General features: G+C 44.3%; 1 protein-coding gene across 9 annotated transcripts in view; it reads left to right on the top strand.

Moving 5' to 3' along the window:
- NRF1 (nuclear respiratory factor 1) overlaps positions 1-24,967 on the top strand; it is a 150,696-nt gene that overhangs the window by 56,614 nt on the left and 69,115 nt on the right. For all 9 annotated transcript variants that reach the window (XR_009866793.1, XR_009866799.1, XM_062200782.1 and 6 more), the window contains 3 exons: positions 6,331-6,445; positions 9,853-9,979; positions 23,401-23,541. Coding sequence is in view for 7 of the 9 variants with exons in the window: in XM_062200782.1 (XP_062056766.1) it covers positions 6,331-6,445; positions 9,853-9,979; positions 23,401-23,541 (383 nt within the window). In the remaining 2 variants the exon portion in view is untranslated. The remainder of the gene's footprint in view (positions 1-6,330; positions 6,446-9,852; positions 9,980-23,400; positions 23,542-24,967) is intronic.

Here is a 24,967-nt window from a genome sequence, read left to right as displayed (position 1 = left end):
CACAAACAGCCAGGGCTGAGCTAGGCTGAAGCCAGGAGCTAGGGAATCCATCCATGTTTCCTACATGGCTGCAGGGACCCAAGTACTTGAGCTGTCTATCACCTGCTGCCTCCCAGAGTGTGTACCAGAAGGAAACTGAATCAGAAGTGTAGTAGATGGGACTGGAACCAGACACTCTGGTAGGGAAGGTAGGCGACTTACCTGCTGCAGCAGGCACCAATCCTTCTCTTGTATTACTTTATACATATTTTTACTATATGAGTATATATTATTAAATAATACTTAGAGTTGTTTTACATGTCTTAAATTTTACATTAGTGATGTCACTGACTCTAAATTTTGTAACATTGCAATTATTTAATTCAGTACTATTTTTCCTAGATTCATCCATAGCGATAGTGTGGCTGTACACTTTGTTTTAGCTCCTATTTGGTATTGCGCTCATTTCCTGAATATCTCATATACTTATAGATTACTTGGGTTGCTCATAATTTTTTGCTGTTATAGTTGCTGAAAATAAAAATGGTTTTCCATGTTTTCTTGTGTGACTTACTCTGGGCAGTGGCATTCAAACGCTGTGATGATCTCTCACAGTAATACGTTTTACTTTGTGACCCAGATTAACTACATGTATATAGAACCAAAAACAGTTTCTTGTGGAATAATAACACAAACAGTATACTCTGTGATAAGTTCTAGTCTACTCTGTTTTATTAGAAAAAAAGTACTACTCATGACCTGCCAAAGGGTCATAACCAGCAGCTTGGAAAACACTACGGGAGGGGTGCCCAGGAGAGGGTCAGAGATACGCACATTTTTAATTGTCCAGATGTGGTCAGATGTCTTTCCAAATTCTTATATTAACTTACATTCCCTCCAGCATTGCGCTCCAGGGCCTGTTGCATCTCATTCTCATGCTTTGTCTTTTTTCATTTTGCGGGTCTGGTGGGTATGAGATAGTGTCTCACTGTTGGTTTAATTTGCATTTCTGTGAGCTCGGGGTTCCAGCCAGTGAAGTAAGACAGGCAGATTACCATTTTAGCTCTTTATCAGCTCTTCCATTTTCTTTCTTTGTGTATTTCCTCTTTATGTCTTTTGCCCATGTTCCAAATGAGTTGTTTTGTCTTTATCATATTGGCTGGTAAGAGTTAATGTATTTTTTTTAAAGATTTATTTCTTTATTTAAGAGGGTTACAGAGAGGCAGAAGCGGGGTGGGGGTGGGGGGGGAGTGGTTCTTCCATCTGGTTCACTCCCCAGATGGCCGCAACCAGGAGCCAGGAGCTTCTTCTAGGTTTCGTACTCGGATGCAGGGGCCCAAACCCTTGGACCATCTTCCACTGTTTTCCCAGGCACATTAGCAGGGAGCTGGATCAGTAGTGGAGCAGCCGGGACTTGAATTGGTGCCCATGTGGGATGCCGGCACTGCAGGCAGTAGCTTTTCCCGCTACGCCACAGCACTGGCCCCCAACAGTTCATATTGATATCTATTTTATATGATCCCTTTCTCAGTAACATGCATTGCAGTTAGCTTCTCCCACTTTGTTGTCCACCTGTCATTTATTTGTTATTTTGTTTTTGTCCATAAAAACTTTTATTTATATTATTCTAAAATTTATCTATCTTTTTCCTTGCAGTATAATCCTTTTGAGATCTGGTTTAAGGAATTCTTCCTCATTCTGAGTTTTTAAAGTTATCTCTAGTAGCTTGCTGTAGGTGGCAGCTTTATCCGCTATGCCACATTCATTGCTAGCCCCCAAACTGGTTTATTCTTATCGTGGAATATTACTCGGCAATAAAAAAGAAACTACCAGTACATTTGTTAGCAAAATGAATGAATCTGTAAACATCATTCTAAGTGTGAGAAGTCTTATACAAAAGAGTATAAACTATGTGTTTCTGTCTATTTGGAGTTCTAAAATAGGCAATAATAATGTGGGGATAAAAAAAATCAGAATAGTGATACCTTTGGGAGGTAAAAGTAGGAACTGACTCGAGGTGGATATGAGAGAACTTGTATCTTGATAGGGGTTTGGGATTCATAGCTATGCACATTAAAAATTATTGACTATATGCTTAGCTTTATACATTTCATTATATGTAAATTTGGCTTCTCAAGAAAAAAGTAGAGTCAGATATTAAATTCTGTCTAATGATATGCCTCCTGAAGTGTTGAGACACTTGGTATTTTCAGTCTACATTGAAAGACAACCCCCCCCCAAAAAAAAAAAAAAAAAACCCAGCATGGACTGATGAATGAATAGAAAGGTAGATGGATATGTATGGTAAAATGTTAAAATTCTTCCAGTATTGCTTATATGTATGAGAGTTTTCATTCCTATAACTCAACAGTGAAAGGACAAATAACCTGCTTAAAAAATGGGCAAAGGACTTGAGTAGCCATCTCTCTAAAGAAGATACACAAATAACCAACAACGATGTGAAGAGAAGCTCAACATCACGGGAAACAAAATCAGGGAAATGCAAATCAAAGCCGCAGTCAGATACCACCACTTGTTAGGATGCTGTAATCCCAATATAGAAGAGTGTGAGTGTTGCAAGGTTACAGAGCAGTTGGGACCCTAGTATACTACTGGTGACACTGTGAAATGGAGCAACCTCATTGCTCGGATGCAGTATGAAGCAGCATCCCACATGAATGCCAGTCTGGGTCCCAGCTACTCCATTTCCCATCCAGCTTCCTTCTAATGCACTTCAGATGGCCCAAGTGCTTCATCCTGTGCCACCCTTGTAGGAGACCCAGATGGAGTTCAGGCTCCTGACCCTTGCAACCATGTAGGGAGTAAACCAGTGGATGCTAGGTATCCTTCTCTATTTCTCCATCTCTCTCTGTAACTCTGCCTTTCAGATAAATAAATTAATAAATCATTAAAAAAATAGGTTGGGCCGGTGCCATGGCTCAATAGGCTAATCCTCCGCCTTGCGGCGCTGGCACACCGGGTTCTAGTCCCGTTCAGGGCGCCAGATTCTGTCCCTGTTGCCCCTCTTCTAGGCCAGCTCTCTGCTGTGGCCCAGGAGTGCAGTGGAGGATGGCCCAAGTGCTTGGGCCCTGCACCCCATGGGAGACCAGGAGAAGCACCTGGCTCCTGGCTTTGGATCAGCGAGATGCGCTGGCTGGAGCGGCCATTGGAGGGTGAACCAACAGCAAAGGAAGACCTTTCTCTCTGTCTCTCTCCCTCACTGTCCACTCTGCCTGTCAAAAAATTAAAAAAAAAAAAAAATAGGTTGGCATTGTGGTCTAGTGGGTTAAGCTGCCACTTGTGATGCTGGCACCCCATGTGGGCGTCAATTCAAGTCCCAGCTGTTCCACTGCCCATCCAGCTCCCTGCTAATGCCCCTGGGAAAGTGGTGAAGATGGCCCGAATACTTGGGGCCCTGTATCCACGAGGGAAACCCAGGTGAAGCTTCTGGCTTTGGCCTGGCCCAGCCCTTGCTGTTGGTGGCCATCTAGGAAGTGAACCAGTAGATGGAAGATCAGTCTCTCTCCCATTCTGTAACTCTGCCTTTCAAATAAATAAATAAATCTTTATTTTAAAAAATTGAAAATAGGGTTAGGTATTTGGCCTAGTGGTTAAGATATTGATTCCAGAACCCACAGTGCACATCAGAGTGCCTGGGTTTGGTTCCCTACTTCATTTATTTAATTTAATTTAATTTAATTTATTTTGACAGGCAGAGTTAGACAGTGAGAGAGAGAAAGGTCTTCCTTCCATTGGTTCACCCCCAAATGGCTGCTATGGCCGGCGCCGCACCGATCTGAAGCCAGGAGCCAGGTGCTTCCTCCGGTCTCCCATGTGGGTGCAGGGGCCCAAGCACTTGGTTTGTTTTTTTTGTTTTGTTTTTTTTATTTATTTGAGATACAGATAGTGAGAGAGAGACAGAGAGAAAGGTCTTCCTTCCGTTGGTTCACTCCCCAAATGGCTGTTACGGCTGGTGTGCTGCAGGAACCAGTTGCTTCCTCCTGGTCTCCTATGCAGGTACAGGGACCCAAGCACTTGGGCCATCCTCCATTGCCCTCCCAGGCCACAGCAGAGAGCTGGACTGGAAGAGGAGCAGCTGGGACTAGAACCCGGCACCCATATGGGATACTGGCGCCGCAGTCGGAAGATTAACCAAGTGAGCCAAGGTGCTGGGCCCTTGGTTCCCTACTTTAACTCCCGACTCCAGCTTCCTGCTAATTGGATCCTGGGAGGCATTAGGGATGACTCAGGTGATTGGGTCCCTCCCCCAATATGGGAGGCCTGATTTGAGTTCCTGGCTCCCAGCTTTGCAGCTTGCCTTTTCCATTCCCCCAGCCATCGTAGGTATCTGGGAATGACTCAGCAGATGAGAGCTCTATCTTTCCTTCTCTGTCTCTCAAATACATTAAAAAAATTTTTTAAATACCACATGATGCAGCAGTTTTACTTCTGGTTAAATACTTTGAGTATTTATACAAAAGAATTACATAAAATCGGAATCCCAAAAATATTTTACCCCCATGTTGATTGCTGCATCATTCACAATAGCCAATTTGTGAGAACTGCCTAAATGTCCATCAAATGGTGAACGGTTTGGAAAAAATGGAATACGTACATACAGTAGAATATTATTTCAGGAGGAAGTACTGCAGTATGTGACAACATAGGTGAATTTTGAGGATATTGTGCTAAGTAAGTAAAATAAGCCAATCACACAGGATAAATACTTTGTAATTACACTTATATAAGGGATCTAAAATGGACTTACAGAAGCAGAGAGTAGAGTGATTGTTGACAGTGACTGACAGGAGAGTGAGGAGTTGCTGTTCAGTTAAGTTTTGGGAATGCAGGATGAGTAGGTTCTAGAGCTATACAAAATTTTGCCTGCAATTAACAAGACTGTATTGTATGCTTAAAATTTTGTTAAGAGAGTAGATCTCATACTAAGTGTCCTACCACAATTTTTAAAAACAAAGTGTTGGGGAAAAGACATCAGTAAGTTTTTATTTTTTCTGCCAGCAATTTATGATGGAAAGTAAAGTAAAAAGCAAGCATTCATTTAAGAACTTGTTTTGGGGGTCTTTGGTGGTGTTTATTTCAGCCAGAGTGAGGATGTTATTAAACATGTAGAGAAAGTTTATCAAGCTTTTCAAGAAGTTTTTTTTTTTTTAAAGATTTATTTATTATTTATTTGAGAGGTTACAGACAGAGAAAAGGAGAGACAGAGAGGAAGGTTTTCAATCTGTTGGTTCACTCACAAAATGGCCTCAATGGCCGGAGTTGAGCCAATCCGAAACCATGAACCAGGAGTTTCCTCTGGGTCTCCCATGTGAGTGCAGGGGCCCAAGGACCTGGGCCATCTTCTACTGCTTTCCCAGGCCATAGCAGAGAGCTGGATTGGAAGAGGAGAAACTGAGTTATGAACCAGCACCCACATGGGATGCTGGTGCTGCAGGTGGAGGCTTAGCCTACTACGCCACAGTGCTGGCCCCAGGAAGTTTTATTTTAATCCAGCCACTTAGAGTATATATGACAGTGTAAATACAAGCAACTAAACTTAATTTATTAAGCATTTTACAGGGTTCACAAATAATGATAAAGCTAGGATGCCTTTAAATATGGTGAGATCTCAGGAATCAGGGATTAGAATAGATCCTCTCTCTTCTGAAGAAGGAAGGTTATTATGTATCATCTTCACAGCAAGCCAGGCCAGCTCTCATTAATGTTTTCTCCTTAGAGTGGGGAAGTAGTCATCTCTTCTCTGCCAGGAGACTTCATCAACTGATGACCCTGTGGTCAGCATCTCATTTTTGGTACAATATATAAATGAAGTTTCCAATTAAGATGGTATTCTTCCAGATATTCCTCTTATAGGTATTGTTGTAGAGTTCCAACTTCTTTCACTTGACAGTGTCTTGGAGTAATGGACACAGGAGTATAGAGATAGAAGTAAAATTTGAAGTCTGATTTTTTTTTTCCCAATTTGGCAGGCTTTTCCTGTCAATGCTGCCGTTTTTGCTAGCACTTCTGAGAATATTGCCGTAACAGTATGGGCATGCTGGCAAAACAAAACAAAACAAAAGCAGCATTATACAGAATTCAAGCTGGTGTGTGATAGGGAGGTGTAAGTCATTTGCTTATTTTAAAAGATTTCTTGTAAATTTAATGGGTAAGTCACAATGTGGTGCGTGTTAAACAATAATGAAATGTATTGATAATATCAGAAATATTTTCTGTTTACTGAAAACATATTCTGAAAGAAGTGCTACCTTTTTTTTGTAGCTTTAATTGTTCTTTGTCTTGTACAGTTCCAGGCTTCTGGCTAATCTCAGCGTATACTTGTTCCTTCAGGTCCTGTGGGAATGGCTGCTGCCGCTGCCGTGGCAACAGGAAAGAAGCGGAAACGGCCTCACGTGTTCGAGTCCAACCCGTCCATCCGGAAGAGACAGCAGACACGCTTGCTTCGGTGAGGGCCCGACCCCTGCCCTTCCTGCTCCTCAAGTGCTTCATTTGTGACAGTTAGAACAGCCCTTTTAGGGTCATCGGTGAGACCAGGTTGGAGTCCCTGAGGGCCGATTTAGACTTCAAAGTACTCTTATAGCATTAAATAAATGAAAACCTAGAAATGCAATTTAATAGATTTTAATATCACATTAATTCATACTGACAAAAATTGTGTGCCTGCTGCATACCAGACATTATTCTAGGCAACGGTAATCAACTTGAAAGAATACATATATAGTACGTCAGGTGATGATGTGTGCTACGGGGCAAACAGAGTGAAAAAAGGGAGACGGGCCAGGAGACGGGGGATAGTTCCTCTCCTTTACAGGCGTGGTCTGGGGGTCCTTTCTGCTAAGGCAGCCGCTGAAAGGAGACCCGAAGGGACTCAAGAGGAACCACCCTGACGTCTCAGGACACAGGCTCTGAAGGGACAAGGTGGCCTCGTTTGAGAAACAGCCAGGGAGAGACTGGGAGATGTTGTCAGGCAGGTAGAGAGCCACGTCAGATGCCCTGTAGCTCAACATCAGGGCTTCAGCTCTCCTCCCGGTGAGGTGGCAAGTCAGTGAAGGCTTTTGACCAGAGAGATGACAAAATCTGACTTAGATTTTTCAAGAGTCACTGAAGCTACTGTGTTGAGAACAGACTCTAGCGGTATAAGAATGAAAGCAGGGAGGCCAATCAGGCTATTGTAGAGTCCGGGCCAGAAAGGATGGTGTCTTACAACCAGTATGGCGGCAGCAGGGTTGGTAAGAAGCGGTCAAGTTCTGGATATATTTCAAAAGTCAGCTTAGCATGGTTCATCGTTGGATGGGATGTGAGGTTTAGGCTTAAGGAGGAGAGAAGTGACCTCACGATTTTGAGTATTTCTGGAAGGATTGAGATGACATTTACTGGAGAAGAGTGGCAGTGTGAAAGTGAGCCTAAGACAAAATCAGGAATTTGATTTTCAACATGTTAACCCTATGATGACTCTTAACCATTAGGTGGAATTCCAAGGAGAAGTCTTGGGGTATGGGCACGTAGGTAGTATTTAAAGCTGGGACTGGTAGCCAGTGTTGTGGCACAGTGAGTTAAGCCACCACCTGCAACACAAGCATCCCATATGAACGGTGGTTTGTTCAGTCCCAGCTGCTTCACTTCTGATCCAGCTCCCTGCCAATGCACCTGGGAAAGCAGGAGAAGTTGGCCCAAGTGCTTGGTTCCCTACCGGCTACCTGGGAGACCTGGATGGAGTTCCACACTCCCAGCTTCAACCTGGTCACTGTGGCCATTTGGAACCAGCAGATGGAAAGTCTCTTTCTCTGGCGCTCACTCGCTCTCTCGCTCGCTCTCTCTCTCACTATGCCTTTCAAATAAATGAATAAATTGTTATAAAAATACGTAAAGCCCAGACTTGTTGAAATCACTTAGGGAGGGAATATGGACTGAGGCCTGAAGTGCTCCACCCTTAGAGAGTGGAGAGATGGAGGCAACCAGTGCGTCAGGAGAAAAATCAAGAGAATGGTGTCCCTGACACCAAGGGCAGAAAGAGTGAGGGCATGTGATCATCTCTGTCCGATGCTGCCGATAGAATGAATAGGAGACAAACTGATGGGTCGATTGGACAACGTGGAGATCATGACTGAACTGGACAAGCATTTTCAAAAGAGTGGTAAAAGTGAAAAGATTGATGTATTCAAGAAAGAATGGGGAGAGAGAAATTGGTGACCGTGAACCTAAACCATTCCTTCAGATGGTCCTTTGCTTACCAGTCCCTTGAAAGGGTAGACCGTGTGCTCAGGAGAATTCTGAAGTATAGAACTTTATGTCCCCAGGACTAGAGGAAAAGGAATGTTTGCTATATGGTGGTCCCCTCCCTACCGGATAGTTTGCTTTCCACTAGTTCAGTCACCCAGGGTCAGCCGCAGTTTAAAAATATTAAATGGAACATGCCAGCAATAATTTATAAGCTTTAAATAACTTTCATGGTATATTTTAATGATTATTTTATAAGTAGTATTGTTACTCTCACTTTGCCTAGTTTGTAAGTTAAGCTTTATTATGGGAATGTACATATAGGTAAAAGCGTAGTCTGTAGGGTTTGGTACTGTCCATGGTCATGGGCATTTATTAGGGGTCCTGTAACATCTCCCCTGTTTAGGCAGAACTGCTCTAGTAGAAAAGGTTCTTCTCATTTTTGTTTGTAATATACTACAGGACTGAGAATTATTATTTATGTCAATGAATCTGAAGCTATACAATTTTTTTTAAGATTTATTTTATTTGAAAGAGTTACACAGAGAGAGAAGTGGCAGAGAGAGAGAGAGAGAGAGAGAGAGAGATCTTCCATCTGATAGTTCACTCCCCAATTGGTTGCAACAGCTGGAGCTTCGCTGATCTGAAGCCAAGAGCCAGGAGCTTCTTCAGGTCTCCCACACAGGTGCAGGGGCCCAAGGACTTGGGCCATCCTCCACTGCTTTCTCAGGCCATACCAGGGAGCTGGATAGGAAGTGGAGCAGCTGGAATTCAAACCAGCGCCCATATGGGATGCTGGCACTTCAGGCCAGGGCGTTAACCTGCTGCACCACAGCGCCGGCCCCCACAAATTTTGATATAGTATTTTTGGGTAACATGTCTGTGATATATAATCAATGACTGTATCAATAAAAAATTAGAAGCAAGTCACTTGAGCACCTTCGTTTGGCATGGAGATGATGTAACACAGCCACAAGAGGACATCTTGGCAGCAGCCTTTATGATTGTAAGTAGTGGTGACTCCGCTGCACTGCTAAGATCAGGGGAGTGATACTCATTGTGGAAAATTCTGCCGTGGCCGGGTCCCAAACCGGAACCCTCAGGAGGCCCTTGATTCAATGGACTAGTCATTGAACCGGAAGAGAGAGGTATGCATGCATTTCTGCTTAATAGGATATCAGACCTCACATTTTCCTTTCCACATTTAGGGTAAAAGATATTATGTCTGATCAGGGTAATTTATCTCAATTCAAGATAAATTTTATGTCTGTATCACTGTACTTTCCATCTTTTTTTTTTTTTAATTTGAAGGGCAGGTAGAGCTGTGGGGGAGAGGGCAGGGCTTCCATCCACACTGGTGACCCCAACAGCCAGGGCTAGGCCAGGCCAAAAGCAGGAGCCCAGAACTCTACCTGGTCTCCCGCATGGAGACACGTACCAAAATACTTGAGTCATTACCTGCTGCCTCCCAGTATGCACATTAGCAGGAAACTGAACCAGAAGTGGCTACAGGATTCAGACCTCGGCATGCCAACGTGGGACGCGGGTGTTTCAAGCAGTAGCTTAACTGCTCACCATAGCTCCCGCCCCTCTATCGACTTTTAACTGTTTCTTTGTCTTTTCATTCTGATTCAGGAAACTTCGAGCCACGTTAGATGAATATACTACTCGAGTGGGACAGCAAGCCATTGTTCTTTGTATCTCACCCTCCAAACCCAACCCAGTCTTTAAAGTGTTTGGTGCAGCACCTTTGGAGAATGTGGTAAGTTAGCACTTGGCTGTCTTCCTAGATGGGCTCTGCTTTCTGTGGATTCTTGTTCCATTCTTCTGACCCTGTGTCTAGTACAGTGGTTGGCATTTCCATCCTCACCGCATGGAGGGGAGGAATGGCAGATCAAACCAAAAGGAATAATTATTCTTCTACCTCTTATAACAAGATATTTTACTTCACCAGATGCCATGAAAACAATTGTGGGGTTTTTTTGTTAAGAAATCAATGTAAGGATTTGTGAGAAAATTAATGATAAATGTCAAAGTAAAATGGTAGATGTCAGATTTTTGAGGCAAAACTGGGAGCATTTTATGGATCAGATATTTAAAATTCCTTTGGGGGTATTTCTTCAAAAAATTGATTTAACATGCTACTTCAATTTGGAAATATGTTTGAATTTTTGATTGTCACCATCTTTAATAAATTTTCAAAACAGTATTTGCCCTTGCAAACTTGTATAATGTGAACTATTCTTTCTTTGACCAAAGTAACTGAGTCATTTGTATGATGATGATCTGTGGAGATTTAAATTACATTTTGCTTTTATGAGGATAAAATTTGTTAGCCTAAAATGACATTTGTAAGACATCTTCAGAAAGTTCAGGGAAAATGCATACTATGAAAAAACTTTTTTCAAAAATTTTTTTCAAAATTTGTTTTGCATCCAAATAAACTTTTTTGTTTGACGTTTTCTCACCACTCTGTGAAACCCTGGAATTAGAACGCATATCAGGGACTTTGCTTACAGGAAGGCTCCTAGGTCAAGTGGTGCCTGACAAGCAGCCTCACTGTCACACAGCTGACCAGTAGGAATTTTGGGCTCCTCTTCTCTGTGCTGAAAGTCTAAGCACAATGGTGTAGTAGCAGTCATGGCAGTGTGGTATCAGAGCACCACTCAGGGAACCCGGAAAAACTCCTCTGCAGATTACTCACTTGGAAATTAACCGCTAGAGGTCTTCGTAGAATACAGGTTGATACAGACTCTATGAGACAGGACAGAGTAGACTGAGACAAGACGCCTTGTGTATTTTACCTCAAGTACAGTTTATAGCGTACAAATGCCAGTTCAGTCAGAAGCAGGATGGGCCTTCTGGAGCACTAAACAGGAAAAGCAGAACCAGGACTGTGTTCTAAAGACAGTAAACTCGGGGAAGGATTTAAAAAATGAACACGGTGTGGGGCCAGCGCTGCGGCACAGCTGGCTAAGCCTCTGCCTGCGATGCCACATCCCATATGGGTGCCGATTGGTGTCCCAGCTCCTGCATTTCCAGTCCAGCTCCCTGCTGATGGCCTGGGAAAGCAGTGGAAGATGGCCCAAGTTCTTGGGCCCCTGCTACTCATGTGAGAGACCTTAAGGACGCTCCTGGCTTCAGCCTGGCCCAGCCCTGGCTGTTGTGGCCATCAGGAGAGTGAACCAGTGAATGGAAGTTGTCTCTCCCTTTCTCTGTAACTCTGACTTTCAATTAAATAAATAAATCTTTAAAAAAAAAAAATCAAGGTATACAAGTATAAAAGTATACAAATACGAGTGAGGCCAAATTAATTCTGTTATAAATGTAAATATAAATGCATTAAACTGCCTTGTTAAGGACAAAGAAGCTCTTTCATATTGGAACAGCAATAACCCGGATCAAAACTATTCAATTTTTACTACTCAAAAATCTGGAAAGCAGCTGCAAATGAAAAGACAACTCAGAGAATGAGAGAAAAAGTTTGCAAATCATCTGTCTGTTAAAAGAAAACTTTTTTATATATCTAGGATACATAAAGAACTCTTAACAACTTAGCAATAAAAAGACAAATAACCCAATTTTAAAATGGGTGAAGGATCTAAATGAATATTTCTCCAGGGAAGGTATAGAAATGGCCAGTGAGCACATGAACACTCATGGATAATCACTTACCATTAATTGCTAGTATTGGTTATTATTAATCATTAGTGTTAATCTTAGATAAATCCAACTCAAAAGCCACAGTGAGATACCATTTCATACCCACTAGGATGACTGCGATCAAAAAGACAAACAATAAATTTGGTGAGGGTTTGAAGAAACTGGAATTCTCACGTTGCTGGCGTGCATGTAAAGTGGGACAGCTGCATTGGAAAACATTAACGTTAAAGTTGATTGACTGTGTGGACGAGTAATTTTGCTCCTGTGAGACCCGAAAGAACTGAAAACGCATGTTCACACGTACTGCATTCATAGACGCGTTGTCCATTGTAGTCAGAAATGGAAGCCGCTCTGTAGCCTAGTAATGGAAGCCTCTGTGTAGCCTAGGAGTTAAGACGCTCGTTCCACGTCAGAACGCCCGAGTTTGACTGCAGCTTCCCTCTGCTGCAGACTCTGAGACAGATGTGATGTCTCACAGAACTGGATTCTTGCCTCCTACATGGGAGACCTGGATCGCATTCCTGCCTCTTGGCTTTGGCCTCAGCACAGCCCTGACTATTGCAGACATTTGAGAGTGAACTAGTGGATACCAGCTTTTCGTCTCGGTTCCTTTTTCTGGCTCTCAAATAAATAAATTAAAAGGAAAAAATTTAAATGGAAACAACTTATATTTCCATCAGCTGTTGAAAGTATAAATAAAACATAGTATATCCATACAGTGGAAGATTACTCTGCTAGAAAAAAAGGAAGTAGGTCTCATACATACTATGGCATGGTTGAACCTTGAAAACATTGTGCTAAGTGAAAGAACTTAGTCACAAAAGACCACAAATGTATGATTCCATTGATAGACAGTACCTAGAATAGGAAAATCTCGAAAGACAGAAAGTAGATTAGTGGTTGTCATGGTGCTAGGGAAGAAGAAGGAAGAGCCAGTGGATATGGGGTTCCTTCTTTATCCCCCTGGGTGGGGGTGGGGCTGGGGCTGTGTGGATATGCCGATTTTTAATTGTGCGCTTTAAATGGCCGAATCTGGGTGACATGGTAGGCTGCACAGTCCCTGCCACTTACGTGGCAAAGGGAGTTTTGCAGCTGTGGTTGAGTTCAGGGTCTTGAGGTGGGAGGATTATCCAGAGAGGCTCTAATACGTAATCACAGTATCTTCATAAGAGGGAAACAAAATGGCTGAGAGGGTTTTTGAATCATTTTTACCACAAAGAAATGGTAAATATTTGAAATGATAAGTATGCTAATTACTCTAGTTTTATCATTACAATTGATGCGTCAGAGCATCTTATGTACTCCTATTTAAGAACTCAGAGAGCTGTCTCCACTGTAACTCACAGCACCTTGAGCCCTTACAATACTGATGGACTTTGATTTGTTTGTGTTTGTGAGTGTTTTATTAATTAACGTGTGTCCCTAGCTAGACTGTAGGCTCCAAGAGGGCAAGGACTAGATCTGCTTTGCTTTCCATATGCTTCTAGTGCCAAGTCTGTGCTTGCCATGAGTGCTTGCTCAATATTTGTTTTTTTAAAGAATTCTTTATTTATTTGAAGGGCAGAGTGACAGAAAATGTGAGAGAGGTCTTTCATCTTCTGGTTTACTCCCTAAATGCCCATAACGACTAGGGATGGGCCAGGCCCAAGCCAGGAGCTCAGAGCTTCTTCCGAGTCTCCTGTGTGGGTGGTAGGAACCCAGGCTGCTGCCTCCCAGGCACATTAGCAAGAAGCTGGGACAGAAGTACGGAGTACCCAGGACTCAAACCAGGCACTCCAGTACGGGATGGGAGCCTTAACCTGCTGCGCTATAACACTTACCCCTTGCTTTGGTAATATTTATTAAATGAATAAAATATTTTACACATTTGACAGATCTCAGAAATTTTTAAATGCTTATTTGGTTGGTTTTTAAATCTTAATCATACATTAGATTTAAATTGAGACCTTAAGTTTCTTTTTTTTTTTTTTAAGAAGTTTCTTTTGAAAGTTTTTGAAGTTTTTTGTTTTAAAGATTTGAATTTTTTTTTAAGTTTTTATTTGTTTGAGAGGCAGAGTTACAGAGAGAGAGAGAGACAGAAAGAGGTCTTCCATCCGCTGGTTCAGAAGTGGAGCAGCCGGGGTGCCCATATGGGCTGCCAGCACTGTGGGTGGTGGCTTTACCACAGCACTGGCCCCAATCTTTGAAGTTGAGTCATCCTTTATAGTATTTGTCCCAGTTTGTAAGTATGCATTTATATTTGTAATCATTTTTGTGTTGCTCACCCCTTCAGTTTGGGCTATACACAATAATGGAAAACTCTGATAAGTATTTCCTGGATAAACGATAGGATGGAGGAGCTATCAGGTTCATAAGCTATGTATTTCTTGTTTGCTTGTAACATGGAGTAGTCAGAAAATAAGTCAAGATGAGGTCACCTCCCAAAAGGAGCCTTACGCTCTGATGGAGAGTGGGAATCCATTACCCTTTTCCTGAGAGTTTTGGGATCTGCTACCTGTAAATCTAATGTCCTCTGAGGTTTAAAACCTTTATCTTTTTAAGCCTTGGCTCTTTAAGACAAAGCAAGGTAAGAGGCTTAAGAATAATTCATGTTTGGTCCTTTTCAGTATCATTCTTAGTGAAGACTTGGAAACAGAGCTATCAAGTAACTAGAGTAAAACATAGAGCAACCAGTGCTTACACAGGCTAATGCAGTCCTGCCTGCTCGTGTGGGCTTTTGTAGCTGAAACTTCGCTGCATAGAATGTTTAGAGGGAGCTGGCAGGAAAGGCACTGGCGGGTGTTGGTTTTAAAGCTGCTGTGCCCTGAGGACTGCCGTTATCGTACTTTGATGAACTCTATAGGAGTAAGGCTAGAACTATTTTGTTAAGAAAGACAGAGTTTCCTTTTTCTATTTTATTTTATTATTTTTTTCCTTTTCAAGAACAGTGGGAGTTTCTGAAGCTCTTTTCTTGGAGTCATGAATCCATAGCATTTAGATGGGGGTACATAGGCTAGGACTAACCAGTTTTACAAGTACAGGAGTCATTCACATTCACAGAGGCAAGAGGTAGCGCTGAAGTTATCACCAGCTTCTTAGAAATCATCTGTCTCCCTTTGTTCAATTCTGACTTCTCAATAGATAATGCACTCTGGAGCTGGTCTTGATTTCTTATAAGTCATTCATTTGTTTATTTGGCTTTTAAAAATGGTTTTAAGTTACATGAAATGTAGAAGTGCCTCAGAGTACTTCAAAAAATTCATGGAAAATAGAATTAAAGATAAGTATATTTCAGTACAAAAATTTGGAAATCCATGCATTGAGTCATCTTCAATAATAACTTCACAGAAAGTTTGTATTATGAAGAAACTAGTCTTGGATTTCAAGACTTTTTTTTTACATTAAAATAAACTTTTAAAAAATATTTATTTTGGCCGGCACCACGGCTCAATAGGCTAATCCTCCACCTGCGGCACCAGCTCCCCAGGTTCTAGTCCTGGTCGGGGTGCCGGATTCTGTCCTGGTTGCTCCTCTTCTAGTCCAGCTCTCTGCTGTGGCCCGGGAGTGCAGTGGAGGATGGCCCAAGTGCTTGGGCCCTGCACCCGCATGGGAGACCAGGAGAAGCACCTGGCTCCTGGCTTCAGATCAGCACGGTCCACTGGCCGCAGTGGCCACTGGGGGGTGAACCAACGAAAAAGGAAGACCTTTCTCTCTGTCTCTCTCTCTCACACTGTCCGCTCTGCCTGTCAAAAAAATATATATATTTATTTATTGGGACCGGCACTGTGGTAGAGCAAGTAAAGCTGCCACCTGCAGTGCCAGCATCCCATATGGGTTCCAATTCAAGTCCTGGCTGCTCCACTTCCGATCCAGCTCCCTGCTAATGTGCCTGGGAAGGTAGCAGAAGATGGTCCAAGTCCTTGGGCCCCTGCACCCACATGGGAGACCCAGAAGAAGCTCCTGGCTTTGGATCAGCCCAGCTCTAGCCATTGCAGCCATTTGGGGAGTAAACCAGCTAGCTGATGGACGATCTCTCTTTCTCTTTCTGCCTCTGACTCTCTGTAACTCTTCCTTTCAAATAAATAAAACACGGCCGGCGCCGCGGCTCAATAGGCTAATCCTCTGCCTGCGGCACCGGCACACCGGGTTCTAGTCCCGGTCAGGGCGCTGGATTCTGTCCCGGTTGCCCCTCTTCCAGGCCAGCTCTCTGCTGTGGCCCGGGAGTGCAGTGGAGGATGGCCCAAGTGCTTGGGCCCTGCACCCCATGGGAGACCAGGAGAAGCACCTGGCTCCTGCCTTTGGATCAGCGCAGTGTGCCGGCCACAGTGCGCCGGCCGTGGCGGCCATTAGAGGGTGAACCAACGGAAAAGGAAGACCTTTCTCTCTGTCTCTCTCTCTCACTGTACACTCTGTCAAAAAAATAAAAATAAATAAATAAATAAAACAATAAAACACTTATTTATTTGGAAGGCAGAGTGATGGAGATAAGGGACACATACATGCAGAGGTCTTCTCTCTGCTGGTTCACCCCCCAAAAAGCCTGCAACACCTGGGGCTGGTCCAGGCCAAACACAGGAATCAGGAATTACAGATTTCACATGTAGTTGGCAAGAACTTAAATTCTGTTTCTACAAACTTTTTGAAGTGTTGTTGTATTTATTTTATTTTAAAAAGGATTTATTTATTTATTTGAGATCATCCATCCGCTGGTTCAGTCCCCAAATGGCCACAACAGCCAGAGCTGGGCCAGACCTGAAGCTAAGAACTTCTTCTGGATTTCCCACGTGGGTGCTGGCGCCTGAACACTTGGCCTTCTCCTGCTTCCCTAGGCCATAGCAGAGGACTGGATTGGAAGTGGACAGCCAGGACTCAAACCGGTGCCCATATGGGATGCCAGCGTCAGAGGTTTTATGTGCTACCCACAGTGCCAGGCCACTGTTATATTTAAAAAGCAGTAAAAAAAAGGCATTTTGCTCATTTATTTACTCATTTAACAAGTAACTCTGTGACACTGCTAATACGAAGTGTGAGATCAGGATTACATCCAAGGCCCTTGAGGCTTCAGTGTTCAAAACTAGGGATCCAGGGGGCTCTGGGAAACTAGAGAAATGGAAGGAGGCGAGGAGGGAAGGGGGCTGACATGGGCTGGGGGTGGAGCCAGTGTCAGGGATCACAGCCCTCGCCCAGGCTCAGGGCCAGGTGTGCTTCAGAGTTCCTGGTCTTTGTTATACCCTCAGATGACAATATCTTTTTAGTCTCAGAGGAGTTTGCAGATAAATGTTTTAGAACATTTAAAATTATTTTTTTTAGTTTATAAGGGTTTATTGAGAGAGAATCAATCTTCTGCAGGTTCACTCCCCAGATATCTGCAGCTGCTGGGCTGGTTAACCACGGGGGTGGCAGGGTCCAAGCACTTGGACCATCTTCTGCTGTCTTCCCAGGCATATTAACAAGTAGCTGGATGGGGAAGCAGCACCGTCAGGACTTGATCTGAGGCTCCAACATGGGATGCTGCTTAGCAGGTGGCTGTTTAACCTGCTGTGACCATAACACTGGCCCCTAAAATCTCTTCTATGAGACCTTCCTGAAGCCTTCTTTTACAGGGTGAGAGTAGGGGCAAGCTTCTAGAAAAGTTTCAGGAATAGAAAAGAATTGTGGCATCTTGTCTGGGACTGTTTTCCTAAGGCTCAATGACCTCATGGTTGTACCAGTCAGTTCCTAAATTTTTGACAAGCGGAGAACTCTAATGAATGACATTAAGTATACAGGATAAAAAGGGAGAAAAGAGATTGGTAGCTGATTTTGACTTTTAAGTGGTTTTGATGTAAATTGTGAAGCCAGCTTAGATATTTAGCATGAAGTAACAAAGGCTTGAGCTGTGGTTTTTGAAGTAGAAGGAAAGAGTTGGAACATGAACAAATCTGTATTTCATCATGCCTGTGTCCCTGACACCATCAATAATAAGGTGTGCCATTAGTATTTAATTAGTTACTTTGTATATTTGAGAGGCAGAGAAGGAGAAAGCTTCTGTCCATGGTTCACTTCTTAAATGTCCACAACAAGAAGAGCCAAAACCAGGAGTTATGAACTCAATCCAGGACTCCCACATAGGTGGCAGGAACCCAATTACTTGGGCCGTTACCGTTGCCTCTCAGGGTCTGCAATAGCAGGAATGTAGAGTTAGGAGCCAGAACTGGGCATCAAACTCAGGCACTCCAATATGGTATGTGGATCTCTTAACCAGCATCTTTTGGGTTTTTTTGAGATTTATTTGAAAGGCAGAGTTAGAGAGAGAAATCTGTCTGCTGGTTCACTCCCCAAATGGCTGTAATGGCCAGGGCTGTTCCAGAGTGAAGCTAAGAGCCAGGAGTTTCTTCTGGGTCTCCCATCTAGGAGCAGGGGCCTAAGCACTTGTGCCATCCTTTGCTGCTTTCCCAGGTGCATGAGCAGAGAGCTGTTTCGGAATTGGAGCAGCTGGGTCTATTTGGCACTGATATCGGATGCCAGTGTACCAGGCAGCAGTTTTATCCGCTATGCCACAACACCAGCCCCTAACCAGCATCTTAACATCTAGGCTAAGTGTTTGCCCCAGATGTGCCACTATTTATATACTACCAAAAAAAAAGAAGAAGAAGAAAAGAAAAAGCATTGATAAACTGATACATACTTAAATCACTAAGAATTTTTATTTTATACTTATTGAAAGCACTCTTTCAGGCTTACTTAGATTTAGCTTTTAATCATACTCATTTTTGTGCATACATAAAAAAGAAAATGTAAGTGAAAGGATTAAAATATTCCTAAAACATCTTCCTTTTTAGGGTCTTGTTTCAGTCATTGTTGTCTGTGTTTTGTCCTGTAATATTGTTGCTCTGTGCATTTCTTTTTTTAATTAATTTATTTATTTTTTAATTTTTGACAGGCAGAATGGACAGTGAGAGAGAGAGAGAGACAGACAGAGAGAAAGGTCTTCCTTTTCCGTTGGTTCACCCTCCAATGGCCGCCGCGGTTGGCGCGCTGCGGCCAGCGCACCGCGCTGATCCGATGGCAGGAGCCAGGTGCTTCTCCTGGTCTCCCATGGGGTACAGGGCCCAAGCACTTGGGCCATCCTCCACTGCACTCCCTGGCCACAGCAGAGAGCTGGCCTGGAAGAGGGGCAACCGGGACAGAATCCGGCTCCCCGACCGGGACTAGAACCCGGTGTGCCAGCACCGCAAGGCGGAGGATTAGCCTATTGAGCCGCGGCGCCGGGCTCTGTGCATTTCTTTAAAAGATACTTTGATATTGTCTCATTTTTTCCCCAAACCACAATGAGGTTGATGCAAATCCTTCTTTTTCTTTTCTTTTTCCCTTGACTTTTAAAAAAGATTTATTTATTTGAAAGTCAGAGTTACAGAGGGAGAGAGGGAGACAGAGTGACAGAGATCTTACTGCTAGTTCTCTCCCAAGATGGCCACAGCAGCCAGGTCTGTGCCAGTCTGAAACCAGGAGCCAGGAGCTTCTTCTAGGTCTCCCATGTGGGTGGCAGGGGCCCAAACACTTGGGCCATCTTCTGCTGTTTTTCCCAAGCCATTATCAGGGAGCAAACTTTCCAACGCTGGCGCTTAGCCTCTTGGCTGCTGGAGTCCCGAGCCATGGGAGCCGTGGGCGCTCACGCCCTCCATGTAGGTCCGCTGTGTCCTTCTAATTTCAGTAGAGTTTCCTCTGCCATTTTCTCCCTAACTCTTCCCTGAGACTACACTCTCCACTTTTTTTAAACTCTCTTCTCCTGGGCTAGAGCAGTAAGTGCCCTCCCTACTCCGCCATCTTGGAACACTTCTGTTAGTAAACTGATGCTTTGCAGACAACAGCCAAAACTCAAATTGATTTCTCAAATGGCGCTGAGTGACTAGTTGACTGACAAGGCGAAGTGTTGCAGTCATGTCGTCAGGGATAGTAGCCGTGTGCACATATGTCATGCGGTCATGACTATGCGTTTGTTGCTTGGTCCACAGCAGTGTGAAGATGTATCCCAACTTCAGAGGACTGACAAATGTGAGGGGAAATGCAGCTCCGAATTGATAGATCAGATAGAATTGAAACTTTGGCTTTATTTTTCTGGGGAGAAAAAGATTTTTTTAGATAGATAGATAGATTTATTTATTTATTTTGACAGGTGACAGTTAGACAGTGAGAGAGACAGAAAGGTCTTCCTTTTCTGTTGGTTCACCCCCCAAATGGCTGCTACGGCTGGTGCACTGTGCCGATCCGAAGCCAGGAGCCAGGTGCTTCTCCTGGTCTCCCATGCGGATGCAGGGCCCAAGGACCTGGACCATTCTCCACTGCACTCCCGGGCCACAGCAGAGAGCTGGACTGGAAGAGGGGCAACCGGGACAGAATCTGGCGCCCCAACCGGGACTAGAACCTGGTGTGCCGGCACCGCAGGCAGAAGATTAGCCAAGTAAGCCGCGGCGCCGGCCTTTTAAGATTTGTTTATTTGAAAGGCAGAGTGACAGGAGAGGGGGAGGGAGAATGATTGTCCATTCACTAGTTCATCCCTCAAATGACTCAACATCCAGATCTGGGCCATGCAGAAGCTAGGAACCAGAAATCCCATGCTGGTCTCCCATAGGGGTGGCTCTCTGCCTTCTCACATGCTTAAGTACGAGCTGGATACGAAGTGGAGCAGCTTAATTTGTTGCACTACAGTGCTGGCCCCTGGAAAATTTCTGACCTTCACCAAGAAAGCTTATATAGGAATGTAGTCTCACATTAAATTGTCTTTTGCAAATTACTGTGAGGGATGCTTTACCAGCGTTTCTTTTAAAATTTCTTTATTTGAAAGGCAAAGAGACAGAAATCTTCCATCTGTTGATTCACTTTCCAAATACCCACAACAGTTGAGACTGATCCAGGTCAAAGCCAGGAGCCTGGAATTCAATTCAGTTCAGGTCTCCCGTGTGGGTAGTAAGGACTGAACAGTTTGAATTCCTAGCTGTTTATTGACACATAAAAATGTCTGAAACTAGCTAATTTAATAGTAATAACCTAGTGATCTCCTATCTTAGAATGCCAGGTGTTTCTAGCAAAATGAAATTTGTTTTTATAATATTACCATTCTTACTAGGGGCCTACCCCTGATATGGAATACCTGATGCATGAAAGCTCAAAGACCAGGAGCCAGTGCTGACGTATCAGGCTAGGCGTCAGCCTGCAGCGCTGCCATCCCTTATCGGAGCACTGGCTTGCATCCTGACTGCTCCGCTTCTCATCCAATTCTCTGCCACACCCACATGGGAGACGTGGATGGGTTTCCAGGCTCTCGGCTTTGGCTTGAGCCAACCCCAGCCATTGTAGACGTTTGGGGACTGAACCAGCAGATGAAGAACCTCTCCCTGTCTGTCTGTCTGTCTCTGTCATTCTGCCTGTCAAATAAATAGATGAATACTTTTTTTGAAAGTTCAAGGGACAGAGAGCCTGGGCTTAAAAATTCAGTTGTCATTTCTCTCCTTCCCCCTCTCAGTGGGTTGATAGCATAAAAGCATTACATAGAAAATGGAAATATAGAAAGCAGAAAATAGGGTCTGGTGCTGTGGCGTAGCAGGTAAAGCTGCCACCTGCAGTGCTGGCATCCCATACGGATGCCGGTTCAAGTCCCAGCTGCTCCATTTCCCATCCAGCTCTCTGCTATGGCCTGTGAAGGCAGTGGAAGATGGCCCAAGTGCTTGGGCCCCTACACCCATGTGGGAGACCGGAAGAAGCTCTTGGCTCCTGGCTTCAGATCAGCCTAGCTCCAGCTGCTGTGGCCATTTGGGGAGTGAACCAGAGGATGGAGGATCTCTCTCTCTGCCTCTCCTTCTCTCTCTGTGTAACTCTGACTTTCAAATAAATAAAAATTCTTTAAAGAAATAAAGTGGAAAATATATTGGGGCTAGAACTGTGGTACAGTGTGTTAAACTGCCACCTGCGATGCTGGCATCCCATAGTGGCACCAATTTGAGTCCTAGATACTCTACTTCTGATCCAGCTCCCTGCTAATTGCCTGGGAAAAGCAACAGAAAATGGCCTAAATGCTTAGGCCACTGCTACCCTTATGGGAGCCTCAGAAGCTCCTGGCTCCTGGCTTTGGCCTGGCCCAGCCCCAGCTGTTGTGGCCATCTGGGAAGTTCACCAGCTTATGGAATATCTCTTTCTCTCTTTCTCCTTCTCTGTTTGTAACTCTGCCTTTCAAATGAATTGATAAGTCTTTTAAAAAAGAAAGAAAAGGAGTAAAAAAAGGAAAGAAGAAAATATAATCCTATAGAGGTGCTATGGCATTACCAGCTGCTTTTGTTATGAGAAATAGCAATAATTTTTATTTTTGAAATTTTTCTTTTTTATCAGAAACCAGGATAAAGCTGTTTCCTCTAGAGTGATTATGAGTCTACAAGTTTGTGCTATTTTTCTTTGATTCCTTTAGTTATTGACCTGTTTGGAGGATTCTTTAACTGCAGAAGTTGTACTGCATAACCAATAAAATTTACTTTTCCAGATGGTTTGGGTGGAGTGTGGGACTCGTTGTATTTGATCTTCATAATGAGACATGTATGAGGAAGTGTGCCGTGAATGAGAGTCCAGTCCACTTAGCAGAAAATCCAGGACTCCGACATTGCCAGAACTCCAGCCTCATGTTCTCTCCCCACCCTTTATTTTTCCTAAGATGAAACCTTGAGCCCCCAAAGCAAGGTAGTTTCCCACCCCACCTTCCACACATCCAGAGCCGCTGCTTATCCAGAGCTGTCCTCTTCCCCTGTGTCTTCTGAGTCAGCGAACCCATGACTGGAGGTTGTAGGACCCACTGCCTGACCCTTTCCGCTTACAAGTGGGCATGCATGATGCATGTACAATGCCGAAGAATGGAGCTAATGCTTGAGCCTACAAGGTGTCACGGCTTTGAGGTGTACCTCTGTCCCCAGGGAGTACCAGAGGGAAGAGGACTTGACCCCAGGGGCTCCCTTTCACCTCAGGGCTTATTGGTAGTGGCACCATTGACACTGAACTACAACGTACACCTCTGATTTTCCTCTGGTTCTTTCCGGTCCAGGCTCTCATGCATTTGAATCTCCCATCTGTTCGGTATTCTGGCTTTGCAGCACGCTAACAACAATTTCAAATAGAGTACCTAAAGTTTTAGAGACATATTTGTAAGTCCTAAAGTATCTTGGAAATTACTTTGGTAATTATCATAGCTAGGTGTTTATTGGAGGGCCTGGGAAATACAGGATAATGCATGTCGTTCCTGTTAGAGCGGGCACAGGTGATGGGGGACTGCACTCCATAAAACCTTCTCCACATGTTCCTTTTTAGTGCTTTTACCTTGATTTCATCATCTTTTCTTTTAATTCTGTTCGGTGTGATGTCTTCAGGGCCAGTGGGTATTTTCATCTGCTAGTTGGAGAAGTGTTTGTTCCTGGGGCTCTGCAGTGGCCAGGGAGGTTAGCCCCACCCACTCTCGTGTTGCTTGGCACCAATCCTCTCTGGTTGTTGGGCATCTTGTTTACTTCTGTCCTTAATTCCCTGCAGGTGCGTAAGTACAAGAGCATGATACTGGAAGACCTGGAGTCTGCTCTGGCAGAACACGCCCCCGCGCCACAGGAGGTTAATTCAGAACTGCCGCCTCTCACCATCGACGGAATTCCAGTCTCTGTGGACAAAATGACCCAGGTGAGGGGCGGGAGGTGAGGAGGAGACACACAGACGAGAGGCGCACGTGTGGGCGGACTCATCGGTTGTCCCAATTTTGTCCTCAGTGATACTAGCGGAGGGTGAGGTGCAGCTGGGGTCTGAGAGAAGCAGGAGGAGCTGTGGAGAAGGCACTGTGGTGCCAGGGGAGAGCACTGAACCACAGGCCTGGATGGTTCCTCCCTCTGCTGCCCGCCTGTCTCACTTAGCCTTTGCGTTAGATCAGGACACTTCACCTGGCGGCTGGTTTGAGCAGGAGCTTGTTGGGAGTGTGATGAATCTGTCAAGTGAACCTTGAGTCTCTTTGGGCTGAGTACTGCCACATAATGGCCACATAAACCTTCCCTCCCCAGGTACTGAAAAGGTAAACTCGGAAGGGCACCCTCCTGAGCCTTGACTCCCTCGCCCTTCCTTTGAGAAGGGAGTCAGATGTACTTAGCTCCATAAATAGCACCCCTCAGTAATGTTGCTGAGATTATCTTTCTTCATTCTTTTTTTAAACTTAAAAATTATAGCTTGATGGGGCTGGCTCTGTCGCACAGTGGGTTAAGCCACCACCTGCAGTGCTGGGATCCCGTATCTTACAGTATTGTATCAGAGTGCCAGTTCCAGTCCCAGCTACTTCGCTTCCAATCCAGCTTCTGCTCACGAGCCTGGGAAGCAGTAGAAGATGGCTCAAGTCCTTGGGCCCCTGCACCTGTGTGGGAGACCAGGCTGGAGTTCTCTGCTTGTCTGCAGCCTGGCCCTGCCCGTTACGGCCACTGGGGAGTGAACCAGAAGATGGGAGATCTCTCTTTTTGTCTCTCCCTCTCTGTAACTCTATCTTCCAAATTAAAAAAAAAACAAAACTTCATCAGACATTTTGATAATATTTCCCCACCTTATTCTTTATTCTTTATTAATGTGCTTCTGTCTTGTTAAACTCAGCTGGCAGCTTGCTCTCCTTACCCTTCCACCAGCAATTAACAAAGTTGCTTAGTTGCTTACTCCTTTCTTCTGTTGGTCTCTGTCACTCCCGTTCTCCAGAATGTCCCCCTGCCTCGCCGTGTGCACCCTCTGGGCCCTTCTGGCTCCTCTTCCTCTTCGTACCTGGTCCGTGTCAGCAGGTGCTAGGACTTAGCCCTCTGCTGTTGCTCCGTCTTTAGTTTCTGTTCAAGTGATCTCCTAGCTACATGCTGTGTACACCCAGCTTGTAACCACCGTCAGGGGGCCAGTACCTAGAACAGATGTACACACTCAGAACAGAACTTGGTTGTCCCCATTCTGCACTCCCACTCTGGTGTTCCCCATGGCAGGCAGTGGTTGAACAAGTGGCGGCATGGGAGTAATACTTACTTCTCTGTTTTTGCTACACTTCCCCCTGACACCCACACTGTCGGATTCATCAGCAGGTCGTGTCAGCTCACCT

The sequence above is a fragment of the Lepus europaeus genome, chromosome 1, assembly GCF_033115175.1.
Source record: "Lepus europaeus isolate LE1 chromosome 1, mLepTim1.pri, whole genome shotgun sequence".
NCBI classification, from domain to species: Eukaryota; Metazoa; Chordata; class Mammalia; order Lagomorpha; family Leporidae; genus Lepus; species Lepus europaeus.
Note: the sequence above shows the minus strand (reverse complement) of the source record. Positions and strands in the feature narration are given on the sequence as shown.